Source organism: Zootoca vivipara, chromosome 9, assembly GCF_963506605.1.
Source record: "Zootoca vivipara chromosome 9, rZooViv1.1, whole genome shotgun sequence".
In the NCBI taxonomy this organism is placed as follows: Eukaryota; Metazoa; Chordata; class Lepidosauria; order Squamata; family Lacertidae; genus Zootoca; species Zootoca vivipara.
This window is the reverse complement of record NC_083284.1, coordinates 72,682,344-72,704,748: the sequence shown is the minus strand read 5'-3', so window position 1 is coordinate 72,704,748 and position 22,405 is coordinate 72,682,344. Positions and strand designations below refer to the sequence as shown.

General features: G+C 46.9%; 1 protein-coding gene across 2 annotated transcripts in view; it reads left to right on the top strand.

Annotated features, from left to right (window-relative positions):
• Window positions 1-3,682: 3,682 nt before the first annotated feature.
• Window positions 3,683-22,405, top strand: part of JAKMIP1 (janus kinase and microtubule interacting protein 1) — a 112,969-nt gene continuing 94,246 nt past the window's right edge. For both annotated transcript variants that reach the window (XM_035113222.2, XM_060279034.1), the window contains exon 1: window positions 3,683-3,945. In XM_035113222.2, the coding sequence (XP_034969113.2) occupies window positions 3,817-3,945 (129 nt within the window). In that variant the 5' untranslated portion in view covers window positions 3,683-3,816. The remainder of the gene's footprint in view (window positions 3,946-22,405) is intronic.

The window sequence follows — 22,405 nt, the reverse complement described above, 5'->3', positions numbered from 1 at the left end:
TTTTAAAAAAAAAAAGTTTCAATTTCTTGCTTTTCCATTCTTTTTCCAGAAGTGTTGCAGGAGGCTTAGTGGCTTTTTCCTCTTGAGTTCATTCCAAATTGCGCACAGAGTCCGTCCTTCTCCAACATCATAGTTTCAAGTTTACCTTTTACTCCTTCAAGCATCAGTATGGAACCATCCTCTAGGAATGGCTAAGCATCATCAATATTTTCCCCATGAGCTATACATCTTCAGCCATCTGTATGGAACCATCCTCCTGATCTTGCACATCATCACTGGTATTTTCCCCCAGGAGCTATAAATCTTCTCCTGCCTCTGCTTTGTCCAATACATTTCGCCATATCAGTTTCTGCATCTCCATTCTTAATTCCTTTAATTGATCGTTAAAAAGTTGTTGTACAACTGCAGCAGTCAGTAGGGATTTTTTTTTTTGACATTTTTTTCAGTCCTGGGTGCTTTAAAATAAGTTTACACAGCCCTTGCTCAGATAAGAGGAGGCCATTCTGGTCTGTATCACTGAGACCTGGGTGGGTGAGCAGAGGAGTACAGGGCAGACCAGAGTTGGGGAGGAGGAGTTTCTGTTTTAGCAACACCTGGCAAGCTGCTTTTAAATCCCAACTTTAGGATTTCAGAGTACCTTGCACATGATGTCAAGTATCCATGCCTTCCATAAATCTGTGTTAATGATCTGCAGATCTAGTAAAACTGCTGGCACATTTGCAAAGCTAAGAAGGCAATGCGGGAATCTCAACACAGCCTCCCATCCAATTTTAAACCATACTGGGCCCTGATGGTAAATAGACACATAGAAATGTAGAGCTGGAAGGGACCCTGGGAGTCATTTCTATGAGTCTATTTACCATCATGATTTTTACTAAGGATGATATGAAAACCAACAAATCACAGAACACATTCATAGACACAAATTTGATGGTGCTTTTGTGAGGATTACTTGTAGAATGATCTGTCTGGATCTCTGCCTCAGATCCATGTTTTTTCTTTGTATCATAACAGTGATGGCAAACACATGGTTCAGTCAGTGGAGACAGATGTGATCTGTAATTTTATGGTTGGTCCAGGGGGGGGGGGTGAGGGAAGGCCCTTTAGGGAAAAATAATGCCATTTCAATAGGACGTTTTCTCTTCTGTATCTCTTACCCCTCCTACCCTGTGCTTTCCTCTCTCCTCTCGGATTGTTCCCCTTTCCCTCCTAGTCTCTCCGCCATTCTACCTTTTCTTCAGTTGACAAGGTGCCGGTCTGAGCTTTGGAAAATGCATAGAGGTGAAAGAGGAAGTTGCAGAGAGCATCACTCTTTCAGCTCTATGTACTTTTTTTTGGGTGGGTGTGTATGTTGGATAATGACCTTTGCCATCTTTTGTGGGAGGCAGGACTCAGAAAGTTTTCAGGTGCTATAAGGGCACGACACTAGTGACCTCAAGAGTTGATGAATAGGAACTGTGAGACAGACCCCTCATCCAGCCTCACCAAAAAACAATCCATGCCTAACAACTTGAGGAAGGAGGAATCAGGTGTGTTTGAATGACTGCCTGTTGCGCTGTCTGCTAGGAAAAGGAGCCCTATATTTCAGTAAGTTTTCCTTTGCACACATGGACAAGACTATAATTGCTTTAGATCAAATATAACAGCTTGCCAAAACAATAGCTGTTCAAAATCTATAATATGAATACAATAAAAGCCATGAGTGTGTTTCTGCCTTATGATTTATCACACCAGAAGTAAATGAGGGGACTTTGAGCGTAAGGAATCTACTCCTTTGCCAGCGACAGCTAAAGAGGCTGGGGAAACCCAGCCAGATGGGTGGGGTGGTATGTATAATAATAATAGTAATAATATTAATAATTTTATTATTTATACCCTCCCCATCTGGCTGGGTTTCCCCAGCCACTCTGGGCGGCTTCCAACAGAAATATTAAAATACACTAATTTCTTAAAGATTAAAAGCTTCCGTAAACAGGGCTGCCTTCAGATGTCCTCTAAAAGTCTGGTAGTTATTTTTCTCTTTGACATCTGAATGGGAGGGCGTTCCACAGGGTGGGTGCCACTACCGAGAAGGCCCTCTGCCTTGTTCCCTGTAACTTGGCTTCTTGCAGCGAGGGAACTGCCAGAAGGCCCTCGGCACTGGACCTCAGTGTCCCCGCAGAGCGATGGAGGTGGAGACGCTCCTTCAGGTAGTAGTAGTAGTAGTAGTAGTAGTAGATAGAGCCAACCTTGATCCAGATGGGTGTAGTTTTCTCATTTTAACCTCCATAGTGGAAGCAGTTGAGATGAGTATCAAGGCATCCCTTTTTCCTAATCACACTTCATACAGAGATGAGAGCTGTACAGTGAAAGATTTAGCTAAAGATCGTTCGTGATGGAGCGAACTATGAAAGCAAAACCATGTTCTTGTCCCAGCAGGGTCCCTGTGCTTCTGAAAACTGTTGTCTGTCATGCAGAATAACAGGTGCAGTTCCCGCAGATGCACAAATAGAGGATGGGGAACCTGGCTTGACAGCAGTGCTTGTAAAAAGGATCTAGGGCAGGCATGTCAAACAGATTTTTGGCCTACAACTCCCATGATCCCTAGCTAGCAGGACCAGTGGTTGGGGAAGATGGGAATTGTAGTCCAAAACATCTGGAGGGCCGCAAGTTTGACATGCCTGATCTAGGGGGTTTTAGTAGACTACAAGCTTAACATGAGTCTACAGTTAAGCAGAAAAGCTATTATTTCTGCAGTGATTTTTATTATGATAAATTGAAACAGCTGATTTACAAGCTCCACCCTCCCTCCAGAACCCCATGAAAAGGTTCAAGAATGGCCTCCCTTTCCAAGATCATGACAGCAGGGCAAGGGTTAAGCCAGGCTGTTGTAATGAAACATAATTTGGCTCTATGAAAAGCGCTCTATGCTTTGTGACTGCAGCTGCCTCAACTTCTTGGGTTTTAGTGCCTTTATTGCCTGCATAAGATCTTTGGAAAAGATGACAATTGCATGCTGCTCAATAGGATGGGATAGCACTGATCAGCTTTTCCTGTAACTTTTGCCTTTATTGCATTGAACTAGGCTGCATTTCTAAACCCATATGCAAAGAGTATTTCCATGATGCTGCTTGATGTAGTAATTGGTGAAGACGTTAGGTGACAAAATAGCCCTCAATTTGCTATCTGGTAGTATTTGACAAGTCAGGTAGTACTGTAATCGGAAAGACTCTAAATCAGATGTCTTGCTCTCCAGCTAATCTATAAGCATATTTACTGTAAGTGCTAGCTTGGCCCTGGGCCAGCATCTCAGATTTGCAGAATTTTTGCACACTGTTGAGATTTTTCCTGTAGATTTGGTCTAATTAATTTTAATTACTGTAATTCAATGAACCTTTTTTATTTGCAGGGTTTTACTGTAGCCAAACAGGGTGCATGTTACTTCCCAGTTGATGTAAAAATGTTGGCATATTGATACATGGGGTATGATTTAGCCACATTAAACTTCTTAAATCTCATTAGTTTAATTGAAAATGCCTTTAGTCAGATCCTACAGAGATGTTATGTTCATGTTATGTTATATGCTCCCCTGCAATAAATGGGAATGAAACACAATAATCCTGGACAGCATTATGTTTGTTTAAGGCTTTCTTTGATCAAATAGTTAACTTTCATTTTCCCTTTTATTTTGTGCTTCAGAATATTGAGGATAGTGACTATGACAGCAGTGGGTTCTACATGGGATGGCACTGACTGCCGCTTGACGTCTTAACATTCGATGTTCAGAGCTGCTTGGCAGTTGATATATTGCCAATATAAGAATACGTACTTGAAGCCATGTCGAAGAAAAGCCGCACAAAGGCAGAAAAGGACATGGAGACGGAAGCTGTCCAAGCAGCAGCGAATGAGGAATTGCGGATGAAATTGACAAACATTCAGATTGAATATCAGCAGGAAAAAGGCAAGGTATGTAAGCTTAATGCTATGTGGAGGTATGTCCAGCTGAGCAATGAGCAGCTCTCACACCACCAGGTCTTAGAGGAATTTAAAGAAATGAAACACTCATCAAACTTGCATACATACAGTGTTTTTATAGCTTCTCCTTTCTGGAAAGATGCTCCCTTGTTTTCAGTGCTTTAGAATAAAAGGGCGTGTACTGTATAATTTTTTCTGGAACGGAGGTGTTGGTGTCGCTGTTTTGCCAACAGCCAGATGAAACTACTATGCTTGTTGGTGTTATCCAAATAGATAATATTTTTGAATGATAATTTTAAAGATCCCACGATGCAGCTCTTTCTGCCTTGTTACTTTATGTGAGAGATTTGGTGTATCGAATCCTCGCGACGGGGTGAGCTCCCGTTGCTCGGTCCCTGCTCCTGCCAACCTAGCAGTTCGAAAGCACGCCAAAGGGCAAGTAGATAAATAGGTACCGCTCTGGCAGGAAGGTAAATGGCGTTTCCGTGCGCTGCTCTGGTTCGCCAGAAAGTGGCTTAGTCATGCTGGCCACATGACTCGGAAGCTGTTTGTGGACAAACACTGGCTCCCTCAGCCTATAGAGCGAGATGAGCACGCAACCCCAGAGTCGTTCGCGACTGGACCTGACGGTCAGGGGTACCTTTACCTTTATGCACATAAAACCTCATGCACTTCAATGGCTTATGTGTTTAAACTGTGGATTATTCACTTCAAAAACTCTTAAGACCCTGTTGTATCAGCTTCACTCAGGAAGATCTGTGTAAAATGCTGGGTCTTATTTTTTTGTTCAACTCTGGTTCGCTAAACTGGAGACTCTTGCAAGACTCTTTTCAAGTGCTTGCTCACATGTCCTACTAGGTTATACATGTCTAGATTTAGGGGTCTGCTGCTGGCATCCTTGCCTCTTGTTGCAGCTCTTGTTTTCAAGGTGACAGCTTTAATTATTTACCAATAAACTTTTAGAAAAAGCTCCTTGCTAGAATTATCCTGCCCTTTCCTCCTTGCTTTTTGAGAAATAAGTATTACGCCTTTACAGCAGTAAAAGAAGGCTTGCTGCAGCTGTCACAAAGATGAGTTTTAGATGATTGCTTAAAACATTTCTTTTTGCAGAAGTATTCTCTGAAGTGTTATGTAATAAGGTATTAGTTGTGTATTATCCCAATATAAATTCAAAACATGTACACAATATTGTGAAAGCTTAAGGTGTCCACAGCTTAGGTATTTTGATTTGGCAGTATACTCATTTGTATTGCATATAACAAAATAATAAGCCACTCGCTTTAAGAGAATTTTATCACCCTCTTTTAGACAGGGTCTTGCAAGTTGGTAGCTAAGGGTTTGTTTAAATAGCTGGTTTATCCCAACAGTGTTTCCTTTATACAGAAGCTTTTGGAAGGACCAGGCATGAACACAACCTGTAAAAAAACTGCCTGTTCTTTTAGTTTTGGGGAAATATCTGTCTGTCATTTCGCCTTGATCAACAAAGCATATTTTCTTATGAGTGGGTATATTTTGTAAGTGATCTCTCCTGTACATGCCGTGGGTGACAGGTGCCTATTAAGCAGTTTAACCAAGATACAACCCAACTAAAGTTTGACCAGAGTTAGGAAGCTGGGGAGGGAATCTGTGAGTGCAAGGAGAGCTGAGAGCACTCATTCATGTCACATCCCAGGCATCCCCAAAATTCGGCCCTCCAGATGTTTTGGACTACAATTCCCATCTTCCCTGACCACTGGTCCTGCTAGCTAGGGATCATGGGAGTTGTAGGCCAAAACATCTGGAGGGCCGCAGTTTTGGGGATGCCTGCATCAAACCATGGTTTGGTATTGCAAGAAGCCAGGCCCTGTAGAACTGGAATTGCTGTCATATTTGCCTAGTCAACAAAGCTTAGAAAATAAGAGCTATTATTGCACATGTATGCCACTTAATGTTTCTTCACACTTCAGTAAGTCAAAGAAGATAATGTTGGTGCATAAAGCTAAAAAACAATATACAGTAAACTTCCTCTGCTGTTTAGGCACGTATGTACATATTCAGAAAGCTGAGATTTATTAATGATGTGTGTTTAGCCAATTTTATATATAAATGATGGCTTTGAAACTATTTTAGTGTTTTAATTGCCCCTTAACAGATGTTCTTTGCATGTTCATTGAGTGTGTGCAGGGGGCTCTGCCAAGATTTCTGATGACACAGAGAGCCCTCTGTACGTTCAACTGTAAATGTGTGTGCTCTTTACAGGTGTTTTAATGAGTGTGAGTAGGGGAGCAAGTAGGATCGTTCCGGCGAGGCAAGATGGCGGCGGGCACGCTGGCGCGGAGCTCTTAGAGACGACCAACGTGCCAACGCCGCCAAAACAGCCCCCCGGACAGCGGAAGGCCACCGGAACCGCAGCCGCTGCAGCGCGGGAGCCCAGTGGTCCCGAAGGACCACCCGGAGAGCCGCCGACACCCCTCCCCGGCGACCACGCCGGATCGGCGCTGGGGAAACCCGACCATCGGCGGAGCAAAGCTCCGCGAAGCTCCGTGGCCCTGAGACTTAAGGAGGGCTGCCCTGCGAAGCGCCGACGCTCTGGCGGAGACGAAGAGCCCCCAAGCGCGCTGAAGCCTGCGTCTCGGAGCGCCGACGCTCCGGTGACGGGGGAGAGCCCCCGAGCGCGCAGCCGTTGCCGCCACCACTCTCTCCCCCCTGGGACATAGGGAGGAGAGAGAACGTGCCAAAGGAGAGGGGGAGCCGAGCCCCCGAGTGCGCTGCCGCGGCCGCGGCTGCAGCCGCTCTCTCCCCCACCGAGAGGAAGAAAAAAGAGGGGGAAAAGAGAAAGAACCCGCTGAGGGAGAAAGAACCCCATCGTCCCCACCATCGCAACTGAGCCTAGCAGCCCTGCCGAAGGACCACCGTCATTAACGAGGCTGAAGAGGCGAGGTAGGAGGACAAAGGCCGTGGGGGAAACACGAGGCCAAAACCAGGCCCAAGCCCACCTCTCAACCCCACCAACGAGGCCCGTTGAAAAAGACATCGCTTTCGCAATTTTTTGAAATTTTTAAAATAATTTTCAGCTATTTTTTTTTATATTATTATTATTGCTATTACTTTATTTTTTCTATTTTTTCTATATATATATTTTTTTCTCTTTCTATTTCCCCCTTTCTTATTTTCATTTTTTTTTTTGTTTCTTTCTCTTTTTCTTTCTTTCTTTTTTTTTTACATATATACATATACTGTACTACTTGCTGCTCTGAACGGGCGAGATCCAGAGAGAGGCAACGCGAGGGAGGACTCCTGACGCTGCTTGAGATCACCTAAAGGAGATCTCTGTTTATTTTTTGACTTTGTTTTTGTCTTGTATTGCTTCTCCTATTTTTATCTTTTCATCCCTTCAATTTTTATATTACTTTCATTTTTCAATCCCTATTGTTATTATTAGCCCCCCCCCCCCGCACCCTCCAGTCCTTCTAATTTGGAAAACAAAATAAAAACAGGAAAGGCCTCCCCCCCCCCAATTTCCCCCCTTCCTTTTTCTTTCCTTTTTTCCTTTTTTTTTCCTTCTCTTTTTCTTCTTTTTTCTTTTTGAATATCTCCCTTTTTAAGGGGGGCGCTGCCATTGTAGCCACCTCCTCCACACAATTTTGCTTTTTACACCTCATTTTTGACTCTATCTCGTGTGTGTGTGTGTGTGTGTGTGTGTATGCGTATACACATATATCAATCACCTATATCTCTATCCCCATATCCCCATCTTACTTTTTAAGCCCCCTTTGCTCTTCTCCCCCCCACCAGCATCTTTACACCACCAATAACATCCCACTCCCACCCTTAACATACAGAACCCCCCTTAGTTACTAACACCCAACCCCCCTTTTTTACGCATCTCCCTCTCACTACCCTACCCACCCCATTTCCCGCCCCCCATGCTTGTTTGACCACCTTACTTTATTCTATTTCTTAAATCCACCACATACCTAATCCCAGCATCTCTCTGTCCAAAAGGGGACCACTGTTGCTGCAGTCATCCCTACTTTGATTTACTGCTAATACCCCCATCCCTCACTGTTCCAAATACACTGTTCTCCACCCCAGCCCCAGCCCCCAATTTATACCTCACTTTAAGTTTGTCAGTTCCCTGCTCCCTCCCCCCCTTAACCCCTAAAACTACATACCTATACCCCCCCACTTTCATCAACAACCCCCCCACATCAAACTTAAAAGCACCAATACAATATACCATCACTGCTGCTACTTTCCTTCCTTCCTTCCTTCCTTCCTTCCTTCCTTCCTTCCTTCCTTCCTTCCTTCCTTCCTTCCTCCCTTCCTTCCTCTCTCTCTCTCTATCTCCCTCTCTCTCTACCTCCCTTTCACTCCTTCCTTCCCCCCCTCTCCCCCCTCACTCCTCTCCTTCCCTCCAACTCCCATTTACTTTCCAATCTCCCATCCTTCCCTCCTCCCCCCTTTTTCCCCTCCTCCTAACCCCCCTCTCCCCCCTCTTTCCCACCCTCTGACACTATACAGTTCTGCTTAAATCTACCTGAAAACAACCCTGCCAAACTTAAATCCTTTTACTACCTGTTGTGGATCCACAACCCCACCTTCCACCCCCAACTGGACCCTAACACACACACCCTGAACGCACTGAGGAGAACGCGAGAATTCCAGAAAAGCCTGCAAAGCACAACTCAGACGGCACATAAATGACCGCCTAATTCAAACGCTCTGAATAGCCACCAATCAACAAAGCCTGATCTACCCAACAACCTAACAACACGACTTCCAACCACACACTCTACTCCAAGAAGTCACCAAACAGACCCCAAACCAAAAACCCCAGGGAAATCACGACAACACCAACCAGGAAAATGGCACACAGTGCTGAGAACGCAACGCCTCTTCAAGAAGACGACTACCCGATGACCAAAAGAGATCAGAGGGACCTGGAAACAAGACTAATAGAGAAAATAACAAAAGAACTAACAAGACAATTCACAAAACAACTGGAGGACACAGTAGCCCCCCTACAGGCACAAATCAATGAACTAACATCCAAACTGGTAACTCTGGAGAATGAAAACCAAACACAAAAAAGGACAATAGAGCAACACCAGGAGGAAAACACACATATAAGAAAGAAACTGAACGAATTGGAAACAGAGAATGAAGAACTGAAAATCAAGCAAGCGGACCTAGAAGATCGGAACAGACGTTGCAACATCCGCTTCCGCAACTTTCCGGGAAAAGCGGAAGAGAAAAGCCCAGCGAACCTAATAGTAAGCTGGCTAAGAGACACAGTGCCAAACCTGAAAATCGAGATAGACGACCTGGAGCGGGTGCACAGAGCTCTAAGACCCATGCCAAAACCTGGCGACCCCCCAAGGGACATCATCGTGTGCTTCGCACGCTACAAAAAGAAAGAAGAAATTTGGAACTACCTTAGAAATTCGACCAACCTTCAGTACAAAAACAACCACATACTGGCCTTACAAGATCTGTCCCAAGATACCCTAAACCGGAGGAAAATCTTACGCCCATGCACCCGAAGTCTCCAAGAAACAGGGATCAATTACCGATGGGGCTTCCCCTTCCGCCTCATTGCAACAAATAACGCAAAACAATACACAGCTACCAACAAAACGGAAGCCAAGCAACTACTGAAGGACCTTGGACTCAGCATCCCACCGGAATGGCTTCAAGACGACCCACCAAGCAACAGCCAAGACCAAGACAACGAAACAGGAACAACAGCAAATGGCTGGACGAAAGTCCAGAACAACAAGAAGAAAAAGGCAAAGAATCAAGAGAAACACAAAGCACGCCAATACAACCAGACAACACCATCACACACGAAACCATCCGGCCGACCATACGACACAAGAAGCCTGACCAAGACCGACGAAACCAACACAGCACAGAGGAACGACCTTACTGCAACAACAACCACAGCAAAATGAAGCAGCCGGGAAACATCGAAAGCTGAAGGACTGGTGACTCTCCCCCCCCTCCCCTCTCCCCCCTAGGCTATGAGCAAAACTAACACCAGCAACATTCCCCCCCCCGCCCCACATCCCCACAGAAACCGCCACTCCAACACCAGTCCAAACAACCACATCCCACATCCCCCTTAATCCGACAACTCACAACACACACCCTCAACACCCCCCCCCCCGAATCCACTCTAAGGAAAAATAACAAATGCAACCCACACACCCCAACCTACGATCAGGCTAAAAGATGTTACCTAATTAGCACAATGGTGGCACCAGAGAGCGCACCAACACTCACACCTACACCCCAACACAAAAATGATGTTGCTATTAATACTGGCAACATTGTTCCCAAACCTTAAACCCGACATCCATGTCGCAAGGACGCTTTACATTGTCTCGCTGATCACCCCCCATCGTAAACGACAAGGGGGAAGGCCTGTCTCTGAACACGGCTCTCCACATCAGCTGAGACCCAGGGCCAACTGGCCAAGGGCCGGACGGCCCAAAATACCCCAAATGAACACCTATAAGACTACACATAGGAAACTCTATACAACTTACTCCCTACTCTCTAACCCAAATCTAACTCTAACCCCACTAGCCCCCTACCCACCACACCCTAGGTCAGCGAAACCCCAATGGTTCAGTAAACAACACATAGTGAGAGACACAGGACAACCTGGACGGGTTGGCAAGGAATCGCCTTACACAACAGATAGACGTGATGGCTAGCTTAAAAGCGATTACACTAAATGTGAGGGGGTTGGGAAACCCCATTAAAAGAAAACGCATTACCTCATACATAAACACCATGAAACCACACATCACCTTCCTACAAGAAGTACACAACCCCCCCAAAGGGAACAAACTTCTGAGCGACCCCCGCTTCAGTCAACAATGGGTGGCACAAGGCTCAGGAAAGGCCCGCGGAGTAGCTGTAATACTTAATAAAGACCTAAACTTCAAAGCCACAACAGTCCTGAAGGACAAAAAGGGCAGATTCATTTTCATCAAAGGAACACTAGATGGCAAAATTAAACTGACAATCGGCTCTATATATGCCCCAAATTCAAAACAACTAGAATTCTTCCAGAAGACACTGAACAAACTTCTCTCCTTCATGGAAGGGGAAGCAATCCTAGGAGGCGACCTCAACCTAAACATGAAAGGCATATCCCTAAAAAACATCCAATCTACAACCCCATGGGCAACTTTCCTTCGTGGAAAACCCCCAATAACTAGGGACTCTTACAAGTTAATAAAACTGCTAAAAGACAGGGGTCTCTACGACATTTGGAGTGAACAAAACCCGGGAGACACTACCCACACATTCCAATCTGGACGGCATGGCACAACGTCCAGATTGGACAGCATTCTGCTCACACAGAGTCTAATCCCTTGGGTAGAATCATCAAACATAGGCAACATTAAAATCACAGATCATGCCCCAGTAGAAGTCACTATTAAAATAGGAGAGAGAACACATAATACCCCATCATGGTCCTTTAACCCCATCCTAACCACAAACAAACAAATTAGAGAAAGTCTCACAAAAACCCTCCAAAATTACTTCAAAGAAAATGATGTAGACAACATAACAACCCCCCTCCTATGGGACGCAATGAAAGCAGTCACCAGAGGAGCTTGCATAAAAGAGAAAACACTCCTTAAAAAACAAACCACCACAAAGATTAGTAAACTGGAACAAGAAATTACAACCCTCTCATCACGCTACAAACAAACAGGATCCAAAAAACTTCTTAAACTTATAGAACAAAAGAGAAGAGAAATAATTCCCTAGAAATTAATAAAACAATGATCAACATTCTATATTCTAAACAACGCTTCTACGAATATGGAGGGAAGAACTCCAGACTATTAGCGAATAGATGCAGGAAAAGAACACTCAAAACAAGAATACACTGTATCACCAAAAAAGACGGCAACACAACATTCTCCCCCAAAGAAATAACTTCAGAATTTGCAGAATTTTACTCTAGTCTATACACATCCCACAACCCACCTGAGAAGGGAATAAAAGAATTCATAGCAGGACTGACCATGCCTACCTTAACAGATGAAGAACAGGAATACATGGACAGGCCCATCACCCCAGAGGAAATAGACATGGTCCTAAAAAACCTGAAACCACACAAAGCCCCAGGCCCAGACGGCTTCACAGCAGAATTCTATAAGAAATTCAAAGAACCCCTAATGCCACACATGACTCGCCTATTTAACGACATCATGAAAGGGGGGCCCATCCCCCAAACCTGGACCCACTCCAAAATAGTCTCCATCCCTGAAATATACTCGGAGTCGAGAGTGAATTTCATGCTCTTTATTCAGCTCATATTCATCAAGGAGAAGAAGAGAAGACGAATGGCTCTTTTCCCAAAACCATCTGCTTATATACATTATTTACACAATGGGCCTTGCGTGATTGGCTACTTCAGGGCTACACCTGTGGGCCAATTATATTGTGGATTGACTTCTGCCTGCAGCCTGATTGGCTGCTCCTACAGGCCAATCAGGTAGCAGATTCACTTCTGCCAGCCGCCTGATTGGCTGCTCCAGCAGGCCAATCAGGTTGCGGATTCACTTCCACCTGGAGTTGGATTGGGTAGCTCCTGCTGATTCTGAATCCTATTGTTCTAGGATTCAGCTCAGTACATAACACCCCTCCCCTCTAAGTTCCAGTCCTGCCCGGGAAGTTGCATTCGTAGTCCCCAAGGTCTGCTGGCCGCCTCCGTGTGCGTTGTGGCCTGGGGTGTTCCTTGGTCAGGGGTTCTGGTTCTGGCTCGTGTTCCGAGGCTGCTGGCTGTGCCGGGGCTGTCTGGTCTGGCGCCACTGAACCACTAGGTTGTGACTCTGGTTCCGGTGTCCTTCCAGCCTCGGGGCGCCCCTCTGTGCCTACTGCTTCTGCTTCCCCTGCCCACCCCTCTCGCTCTACAGGCCTCACTGCCCTGCTGTCCCCTTGGGACCCCTCTGTCCCGCTCTCCTCCCGGGTTCCTCCTGGGAATCGTCGCCGTAGCTGGTCGCAGTGGCGGCGCCAACATTGCCCCCCTTCCGTTAGTACCTCGTACGACACGGGACCGGTCACCTTGGTGACTGTGGCGGGTACCCATGCTGGGCCTGCCCCAAAATTCTTTGCATACACTGGGTCCTGGGCCACAAATGTCCGGGGGTTCCTGCCTTTCCCCACCACTACCTCATCCTGAGCTCTGTCAGGGTGAAGTCGGTCCAGTCTAGTTGCAAGGCGCCGGCCCATGAGTAGTTCAGCTGGGCTCCGGCCCGTCGTTGTGCTTGGGGTGCTGTGCTGTGCTAGAAGAAATGCGGCAAGACGGTATTCCCAGTCCCCTTGTGTTATGCGGCGGAGGCTGTCCTTGGTGGTCCGCACCATGCGCTCCGCTTGGCCATTGGTGGCAGGGTGGAATGGTGCTGAGCGGATGTGGCGGATGGCGTTCTGCGCTGTGAAGGTCTGGAACTCCTCTGACGTGAATGCGGTTCCATTGTCCGAGACGAGGGTGTCAGGGAGCCCGTGGGTTGCAAACAGCTTACGTAGTACCCGGATGGCTGCCGCCGTAGAAGTGGACGGTACCAGTGCGACCTCCAGCCATTTGGTGTAGGAATCCACCACTATGAAGAATGTTTTTCCCTGGAAGGGGCCAGCGAAGTCCACGTGCAAGCGTGACCATGGATGTCGGGCGGACTCCCAGGGCTGGACTGGGGCCCTTGGGGGATCCGGGCGGGATTCTTGGCAGGTCTGGCAGTGTTGGACCCAGGCCTCTATCTCTCTGTCAATCCCCGGCCACCACACATAACTCCTGGCAAGGGCCTTCATCCTCACTACCCCTGGGTGTGTCTCGTGTAGGGCTGTGAGGACCCTTTTGCGGAGGGGCTGGGGAACAACAACCCTGCTTCCCCACCCCTTGTGGGCCGACAGTTCATGTTTGCGGTTTGTGTAGCCAGCGAATTCTGGCCCGGGGCTGCTGCTGGGCCATCCTCGCCACACCCAGTCCAGGACCCGGGAGATGACCCTATCTTTTGTGGAATGGTGCGCAACTTCTTGTGCCTGAATGGGTCGGTCGGGAAGCAGCTCCAGGGTCATAACCTCTTGCGCAGGCGCTGGGTCGGGGCCTGTTTCTGGTAGTGGTAGCCTGCTGAGTGCGTCTGCGTGGCCCATCGCCTTCCCAGGGCGGTGGATTAGTGCATACTGGTAGCCGGCAAGGAAAATTGACCACCTGAGGACACGTGGAGACAACACTTGGGGGGTCTGCTTCTCGGGGGCAAACAGGCCAAGCAACGGCTTGTGGTCAGTCACTATGGTAAAGGGCCGCCCGTACAAGAAATCATGGAATTTTTTTACGCCCTTCACGATTGCCAGACCCTCCTTGTCAATCTGTGAGTAGTTTCGTTCGGCTGCAGCAAGCGTCTGGGAGAAGTATGCCACCGGCACCTCTCTTCCATCCGGGAGTTGGTGTCCCAGGACAGCGCCGATGCCATAGGGAGAGGCGTCGCATGCCAGCACCACTGGCAGCCTCTCGTCGAAGTGTGCCAAGACCGAGTTCGAGACGAGCAAGTCCTTGACTGCCTGGAATGTGGCCCTTTGTCGCTGGCCCCACACCCAAGGGGCCCTTTTATCTAGGAGTCTGTGCAGGGGCTCCGCTACCGCTGCCTTATGGGGAAGGAAGGCATGGTAAAAGTTCAATAGTCCCAAGAATGACTGAAGTTCGGGCTTGCTCTTGGGCGCTGGGGCCTCACAAATGGCCCGTACCTTGTCACCGGTTGGATGGACCCCTTCTGCGTCCACCTTAAATCCCAGAAAGTCCACCTGCGGCACTCCCAGTAAACACTTTTCCCGCTTCACCTTGAGGCCCGCCGTCTGGAAACGGTGCAGGACGGAGCGGAGGCGGTCCTCAAATTCCTCTGGTGTGGGCCCGGCGATCAGTACATCATCGAAGAAGGGGGTGACGCCAGGAATCCCTTTAAGGAGAGAGTCCATTAGATTCTGGAATATGCCTGGTGCCACGCTAACGCCAAATTGCAGCCGCTTTACTCTGAATGCCCCTCTGTGCGTCACAATCGTCTGAGCCTCTGCTGTGGCTTCGTCCACAGGCAACTGTTGATACGCTTGGGCCAAGTCCAGTTTGCCAAAGATTTTTGACCCAGCCAGGGTGGCGAGGACATGGCTGACCACTGGCACTGGGTATGCATGGGCCGTGAGAGCCTTGTTTATGGTGCATTTGTAGTCTGCACAGATGCGGACCGAACCGTTAGGCTTGACGGGTGTGACAATTGGAGTTTCCCAGGGGGCGTTGGGCACCGGCTCCAGCACTCCTTGCTCCACGAGCCGGTCCAATTCCTCGTCTATGCGGGGTTTCAGGGCGAACGGGACCCGGCGGGCCTTGTGCCTGATGGGTCGTACAGCGGGGTCTAGCTGTAGGGCAATGGGGGGTCCTGTATATCGTCCCAATGCCCCATCGAAAACCCCTGGAAACTCTTTGCATATGGCGTCCACGTCCACTTGTAAGCTAGTGCGGTTCACCCCGGTAACGGCTAGCCCCAGAGGTCCAAACCATGCCAGTCCCAGTAAGCTAACGTAGGGGCCCTTAACTACCAGCAAGTCCAATTGTTGCTTTCGCCCTCGATATTGCACCCTGAAGGTCCCCACCCCCATTGTAGGGACCTTACGTTTCTGGAAGTCCCGGAGGGTGAATGGGGCCGGCCTTAGTTTGGGACCCCCATTAGGGCACAGTTCCCTTAATGTTCGGGCCGAGATTATGGATAGAGTTGAACCCGTGTCCAGCTCCATGCGGCATGGGGCTCCCTCTATCTGTACCTCTATATAAATTTTCTCTGTGCTGGGATGGGGCAACTGGAATACCTGGTAGTCCGTGATCTCCGTCGAGTTGCCTTGGTGCATGGTGCCGTGTGACCTGGGGCTCCTGGGTCGGTCATCTGATGCTTGTCGACGGGTGAGTCGAGCCCGACACACCCGGGCGATGTGTCCCAATTTTCTGCACTGCCTGCACTCTGCGTTGCGGAAACGACAGGTCCTCCTCTCGTGGTTCTCCCCGCAGCTTGCACAGTTCCCTCCTTCTCGTCGAGGCTGCTGTGGTGTGTGTGCTGCTTGAGTGCGCCGCTGTACTCGGTGTACTTCCTCCCTGTCAGATTCGGATTCGTCGGTGAGGTCTTCGTGGTAGACCCTCGGTTGGGATGGCGGGGCCGGTCGTGCCTCTTGCGTTGACCTCTCGGCGGCTTCGGTTGCCAGGGCTTCCTCCAGAGCAATCTGGAACGTGAGGTCTTTTTTGGCGTAGAGGCGTCGTTGCAACATCTTGTCCCTCAGGCCACCGATGAGGCGGTCACGAAGCATGTTCTCCAACTCTGAGAAGTTGCATAACCGGGCGGCTTGGCGGAGGGAGGTCACAAACCCAGTTATGGTTTCCCCCGGGGCTTGCCGCTTTGCGTAGAAGGCATTTCGGCAAGCTACCACCGAGGGCTGTGGTGAAAAGTGCTCCTTCAGCCGTTCCATTATTGTTTTGTAAGAGACGGTAGCGACATCTCTAGGTGCAAGGAGAGCCCGGGCGATTTCAAACGTCTCCTCTCCACAGACGCTGAAGAATGTCGCCCTCTTCATGGCATCGTTGGTGACTTCTTTCGCTTGCAGGAGGAAGTTGAAACGGGCGGCGTACCCTTCCCAGTCTCCTGATGCTGGTTTGAATGGCAAGAAGCTGCTGTCGGTTGCCATTCTGGGTTCCTTGGGTCCTGGAGCTGAAGCCTGGATGCACGGTGCGATGCAGCGGTGCAGCAGGTGGCGGTGCTGCGGTGCAGTGTGTGGTGGCGGTCAGCTCATCAGGATCCCACCTTCGTCGCCAGTGAAATATACTCGGAGTCGAGAGTGAATTTCATGCTCTTTATTCAGCTCATATTCATCAAGGAGAAGAAGAGAAGACGAATGGCTCTTTTCCCAAAACCATCTGCTTATATACATTATTTACACAATGGGCCTTGCGTGATTGGCTACTTCAGGGCTACACCTGTGGGCCAATTATATTGTGGATTGACTTCTGCCTGCAGCCTGATTGGCTGCTCCTACAGGCCAATCGGGTAGCAGATTCACTTCTGCCAGCCGCCTGATTGGCTGCTCCAGCAGGCCAATCAGGTTGCGGATTCACTTCCACCTGGAGTTGGATTGGGTAGCTCCCGCTGATTCTGAATCCTATTGTTCTAGGATTCAGCTCAGTACATAACAATCCCAAAACCACTGAAGGACAATCTCAAAGTCGAATCATATCGCCCAATCTCATTAATAAACCAAGACTACAAGATATTCACATCAATCCTGGCCAACCGCTTAAAAAACTTCTTATGCAATTTAGTAGCCCCAGATCAGACTGGCTTCGTCCCTGGTCGCAATATCACAGACCCCATCAGGAAACTGCTGAACCTAATCGAACACAGCAAGGCAACCAAAACCCCACTGACAATCATGTCTCTAGACATCCTCAAGGCCTTTGATTGCCTAGAATGGAAATACCTGTTAGCAGTATTAACTAGCATGAAATTTGGCCCAAACTTTCTACAAGTCCTCAAACAAATATACTCCCAAGCCTCAGCAAAATGCAGAATCAACAACATAGACTCCAATAGCATAAAAATCCAAAGGGGCACAAAACAAGGATGCCCACTATCCCCCTTCCTATTTATACTGGCCCTAGAACCGCTAGCAATCCGAATCCGTGCAGCCACAGACATCAAAGGAGTGGAAATAAAAGGCAGAACATATAAAATAGGGCTCTTTGCAGATGACCTAATGGTCACAACATCAGACCCCTTAAACACAGCAATCTCCCTAACCAGAGAACTCAACACATTCGCAACGGTGTCAGGCCTGCGAGTAAACTTTGCAAAATCAGAAGCCATGTGCTTCAACACTCCTCCCCACACCCAGAAAGAACTCACTAATATCACCAAAATAAAACTCTGCCACACCAAGTTCAGATACCTAGGGGTACAAATAACCAAAAATCTCAACAAATTATACCTACACAACTATAAACCCTTGTGGCGACAAATAAACAAAGACCTGAAGAGATGGGACAACATGAATTTCACCCTCTCAGATAAAATGGCAATGATCAAAATGATCATCCTCCCAAAATTAACCTACTTATTCCAAACCCTCCCAGTCTGGATCCCCCCAATTCAACTCCGCAGATGGCAGAGAAAACTGCACTCCTTCATCTTCTCACATAAAAAACCAAGAATAAGCACCAAATACCTGCACCTCCCCACCTCACAAGGAGGATGGGGAATCCCTAACATAGAAACATATTACAGGGCCAATCAAATACGACATATAATCCTGTATATACTGGAAGATGAGACAAAACAATGGATACACTTAGAGAGAGACACAATTGAGAATATCAGCACCACAGCATACCCATTCCTCCCAAACAAACTAAGAAGGATCCCCACAACACTTAATAGGTACACACAAACCATGTTCAAAGCATGGAAAACAGAAACGGACAAACTAACCCCAACCACATCCCCACTACTCCCCCTGGTCTACCATCCATTATTCCACCAGGCAGCACAAAACATCCAAACTAAAACTTGGCAAACCAAAGGCCTATATCGCCTAACAGACTTCTATAAAAATAACATACCTCTGACAACACGAGAAATACAGGATAAACTAGAAGACACCCAAATACCCTGGTTAGCACAACACCAATTACATGCCCTCTTAAACAAGCCAGTAATAAAATCAGCAGCAACAAGACCCCTGACACCTTTTGAAAACCTCCTTCTAACGACAAAGGGTCACGGCAAAGGGATGGTATCTGCAATATATAAAATACTGCTCCAAAATTCCACAAACTCCCCAGACGCAATAAAAAAACAATGGGAAGAAGATATAGGCTATGAAATCAACCCCACTCAATGGACCAGAATGTGGTCTAAACCCCCATTTAAATCCATATCAGCAAAAAGGAAAGAACTCACTCTGAAAACCATCTACAGGTGGTACCTAACACCACGAAAACTAGCACTAATACGCCCAGGAACCTCATCAAAATGCTGGAGAGGATGCACATCAACAGGCACATATTTCCACATGTGGTGGGAATGCCCCAAAGCCCAACAATTCTGGAGAACAACCGTAAGAGAAGTAGGTAAAATAACCCAACAAACATTAGAACTTACCCCAGAACTGGCCTTGCTAAACATCTTCCAGGACAATAATGCCCACCTACATCACAAAGAACTCATAACCCACTTACTCTCAGCTACCAGAAACACCATAACCAGACACTGGAAAGACCTGGCAGGAGTAAACATGGACCAATGGTACCAGACGGTATGGGAAATAGCCCTATTAGAAAAATTAACCAATAAGTTGAAATTGACACGGGGTCAAATAGAAGAAGACTGCTTCACCCCAGTATGGTTCCCCTTTATCACATACACAGCGCAACAAGACAACGACAGAAATCCACCAACAGCATACAAATCAATATGGCTAACCTGACCCGCCCACCCTACTCACATAAAACAGACCACCACAGCCAACCACAAAAGAAAACTATATCCTAGGCCAACCCCAACAACTCTCACCATCGAAGGAAAACAAATGCACAACAAAGAACCTGCACAACCGATGCTGACAACCCCCCCCAACACACTTTAAGTAAACTAGAAACATTGTCACACTACCCCCACCCCCTTCCCTTATCTACCGCTCTCCCCCTTTTCCTCCCCAATGTCTCAACAATTGAAACTGATCTGTAAAAATGCTATGAGAGACACTGCCCATGTCTTTGTAAACTGAGAAAACCTTTAATAAAAATAAATTTTAAAAAAAATAATGAGTGTGAGTAGGTTGGGGTAGAGTTTTCTGCTGCAGTGCCATCCTGCATCACCACTGATTGAGCAAACAATGTTTGTAAGGACTACACTGTTCATTGACTTCAGATGCCAGGCTAGGCTTTGCCAGTGTGGTGTAGTGGTTAAGAGCGGTAGACTTGTAATCTGGGGAACCGGGTTCATGTCTCCACTCCTCCACATGCAGCTGCTGGGTGACCTTGGGCTAGTCACACTTCTCTGAAGTCTCTCAGCCCCACTCACCTCACAGAGTGTTTGTTGTGGGGGAGGAAGGGAAAGGAGAATGTTAGCCGCTTGGAGACTCCTTAGGGTAGTGATAAAGTGGGATATCAAATCCAAACTCTTCTTCCAGAATCCCGTCTTTGGCTCTCCCACCAATATTAAGTACCTTTGTCTCTAGATTGTTCATTAGCATAGGGATATCTTTACAGAAGCCAAATGCAGTAAGGTGTAACGTTGGGCATGGAAATGGTCCGTTTCTAATAATCCAGTAGTTTTTGCTTGCTGTCATGTTTTGGAGCTGCCTTGAATTTTTGCTGTTTGTCCTTGCTAGATGGCCATGCAAGTAACCAGCTGCCAGATTTCCCCCGTGTTGCTTGTTAGTCAGCAAAATTGGGAAGTGATTATAGTTACTATTTTTCAGTTGTGCTGTTCCCCTCTGTTTCTCTGGTATGCATAATGAGTAATTGTGGGGAACGCAATTGGGCAGAGAAATTGCCAGCTTCTTGAGGCTGGTTCACACAATACATCTTTTGTCCGTGCAAATATTGCATGGTGTTCATGCTTACGGACAAACATAATAACCCATTTGGGATGTAATGATAAACAAAGGTTTATTGTGGCATGTAGAAGCCTTGGGGTTATGGGCTCCCCCTCTGCCATTGCTGTGAAGGCTGTTGGCTTAGTTACCCAGAGTTTAGCATTGTGTCTGAATGGAACCTTAAACTCTACAGTAGTTGAGATTAACTATATTTAGTTTGTTTCAGCTAAGTTAAGGCTAACTGCAGTTTGGAGTCAAGCATAGCTCTTACCTCAAGTTAGTCTAGAACAGAAGTGGAAAATTCCAAACCCTTCTTCCCATCCATACCAGAGGGAAAGCGGGGAGGGGAATGTTGCAGCAAGCTTCGGGTTTGTACCTGTGCCTGTAATGATAAGCAAGGGCTTTTATCATTCCAACCAGATGAGCCCAATGTGTGAGCAAGAGATCACAGAAATCACAAACAGCAGTTCTCATGATGATGCTATCTGGAAAAGTGCCTCTGATTTTCTGATTTCACATGCTGTGTTGCTATTTCAATACATAGCCCAGGCTATCTTTCATTGTGGGTGTGTATGTTCTGATTTACACAGGCATTTTACTAAAATAGTTCTACTTCCTTAGTTTTAGGGACTTTCAAATAGATTTTAAAATGTGCTGCTTTGTTCGTATCTTCCCCCCAACATAGGGCTTGTCCAAACTGGGCCTTATGGTGAGTTTGAGGCTGATTGAGTCCAAGATTTCTGAGCATCGTTCACATGAAGCTACACTCAACCAGAACCCATTCTACTTCTTTTGATGAGTGAATTTAGACTTCCCCAATCCTGGGAAAATCAGGAGAGCAAAACAAAACCTCTGTAGTCAAGGTGGCATCAGGACTTAAAAGAGCAACACGGAATTGGCTTTTTGGTTTGTGAAACTGTGAATTGAACCGTGTACATCCATTCAAGGAGCAGCAGGGGTCTGTTCAACCTGGCCTTTCTCTTGATCCAGCAGGCTCTTTGCATATGCATAAAACTGAAAATAAGAATGAAAAATGCACCTCTTTCCCTGGGAAACTGCATGAATCTGGTTCTGTCCACTACTGGAATGGGAACCCTGACAGCTTTCTGCTGGGGTACTGTGGCCCTTGGATTGAAGAGCTTCACCCCTAATGTAAATCCTTGTAGTTAATTTCCACTATGTGCTAGTCAACTATGTGCTGCACACAGGAAACTCTGGTAAATAAATGAATTGACCATTGAGGATTATACCTACTTGGTCCATGCAATGCACTTAAATCCTCAATGAGTCCTCAGTCCAGTCATTCTGAAGAGGATCTGGTGCAAAGTGATGGGATGTAACGTTTGGAAGTAGTGAGGTTATTGAGATGAATCACTGGTTCCCCTTCAGTACACCTTTTGGGACCGAATGTTTAGGAGTATTCACAAAAATAAAACACTTCCGGTTGGGATTTCATTGGTTTGCTTTTAATTGCTGTGCTTGTTCCATTCTGCAGAAGGGAGTAGCCTTTGCAGTAGCACTAAACTGGTGAGGATAAGTTCTTGCATTTCAATGAGCTTACAAGTGAAAAGCTTATGCAAGGAGGACTGTAATGAGATTGCCTTACTTCATTGAAGGTAGTATGGGCCCATCAGTAATCCTATTCAATCAGAGGAGGCCTTTGAATGTTTGTGTTTAAATCCTCCTCCTGTTTATTAAAGAGCTAATAATGATGAAGAAAGTAGTGGAACAGTACGGTAGGACTGAATTTTTATTTCATTTTTAGGATCTCACTTGAGTAAATTTTATGACCTAGTGGATTCCGAAATGCTTAAATGTATTT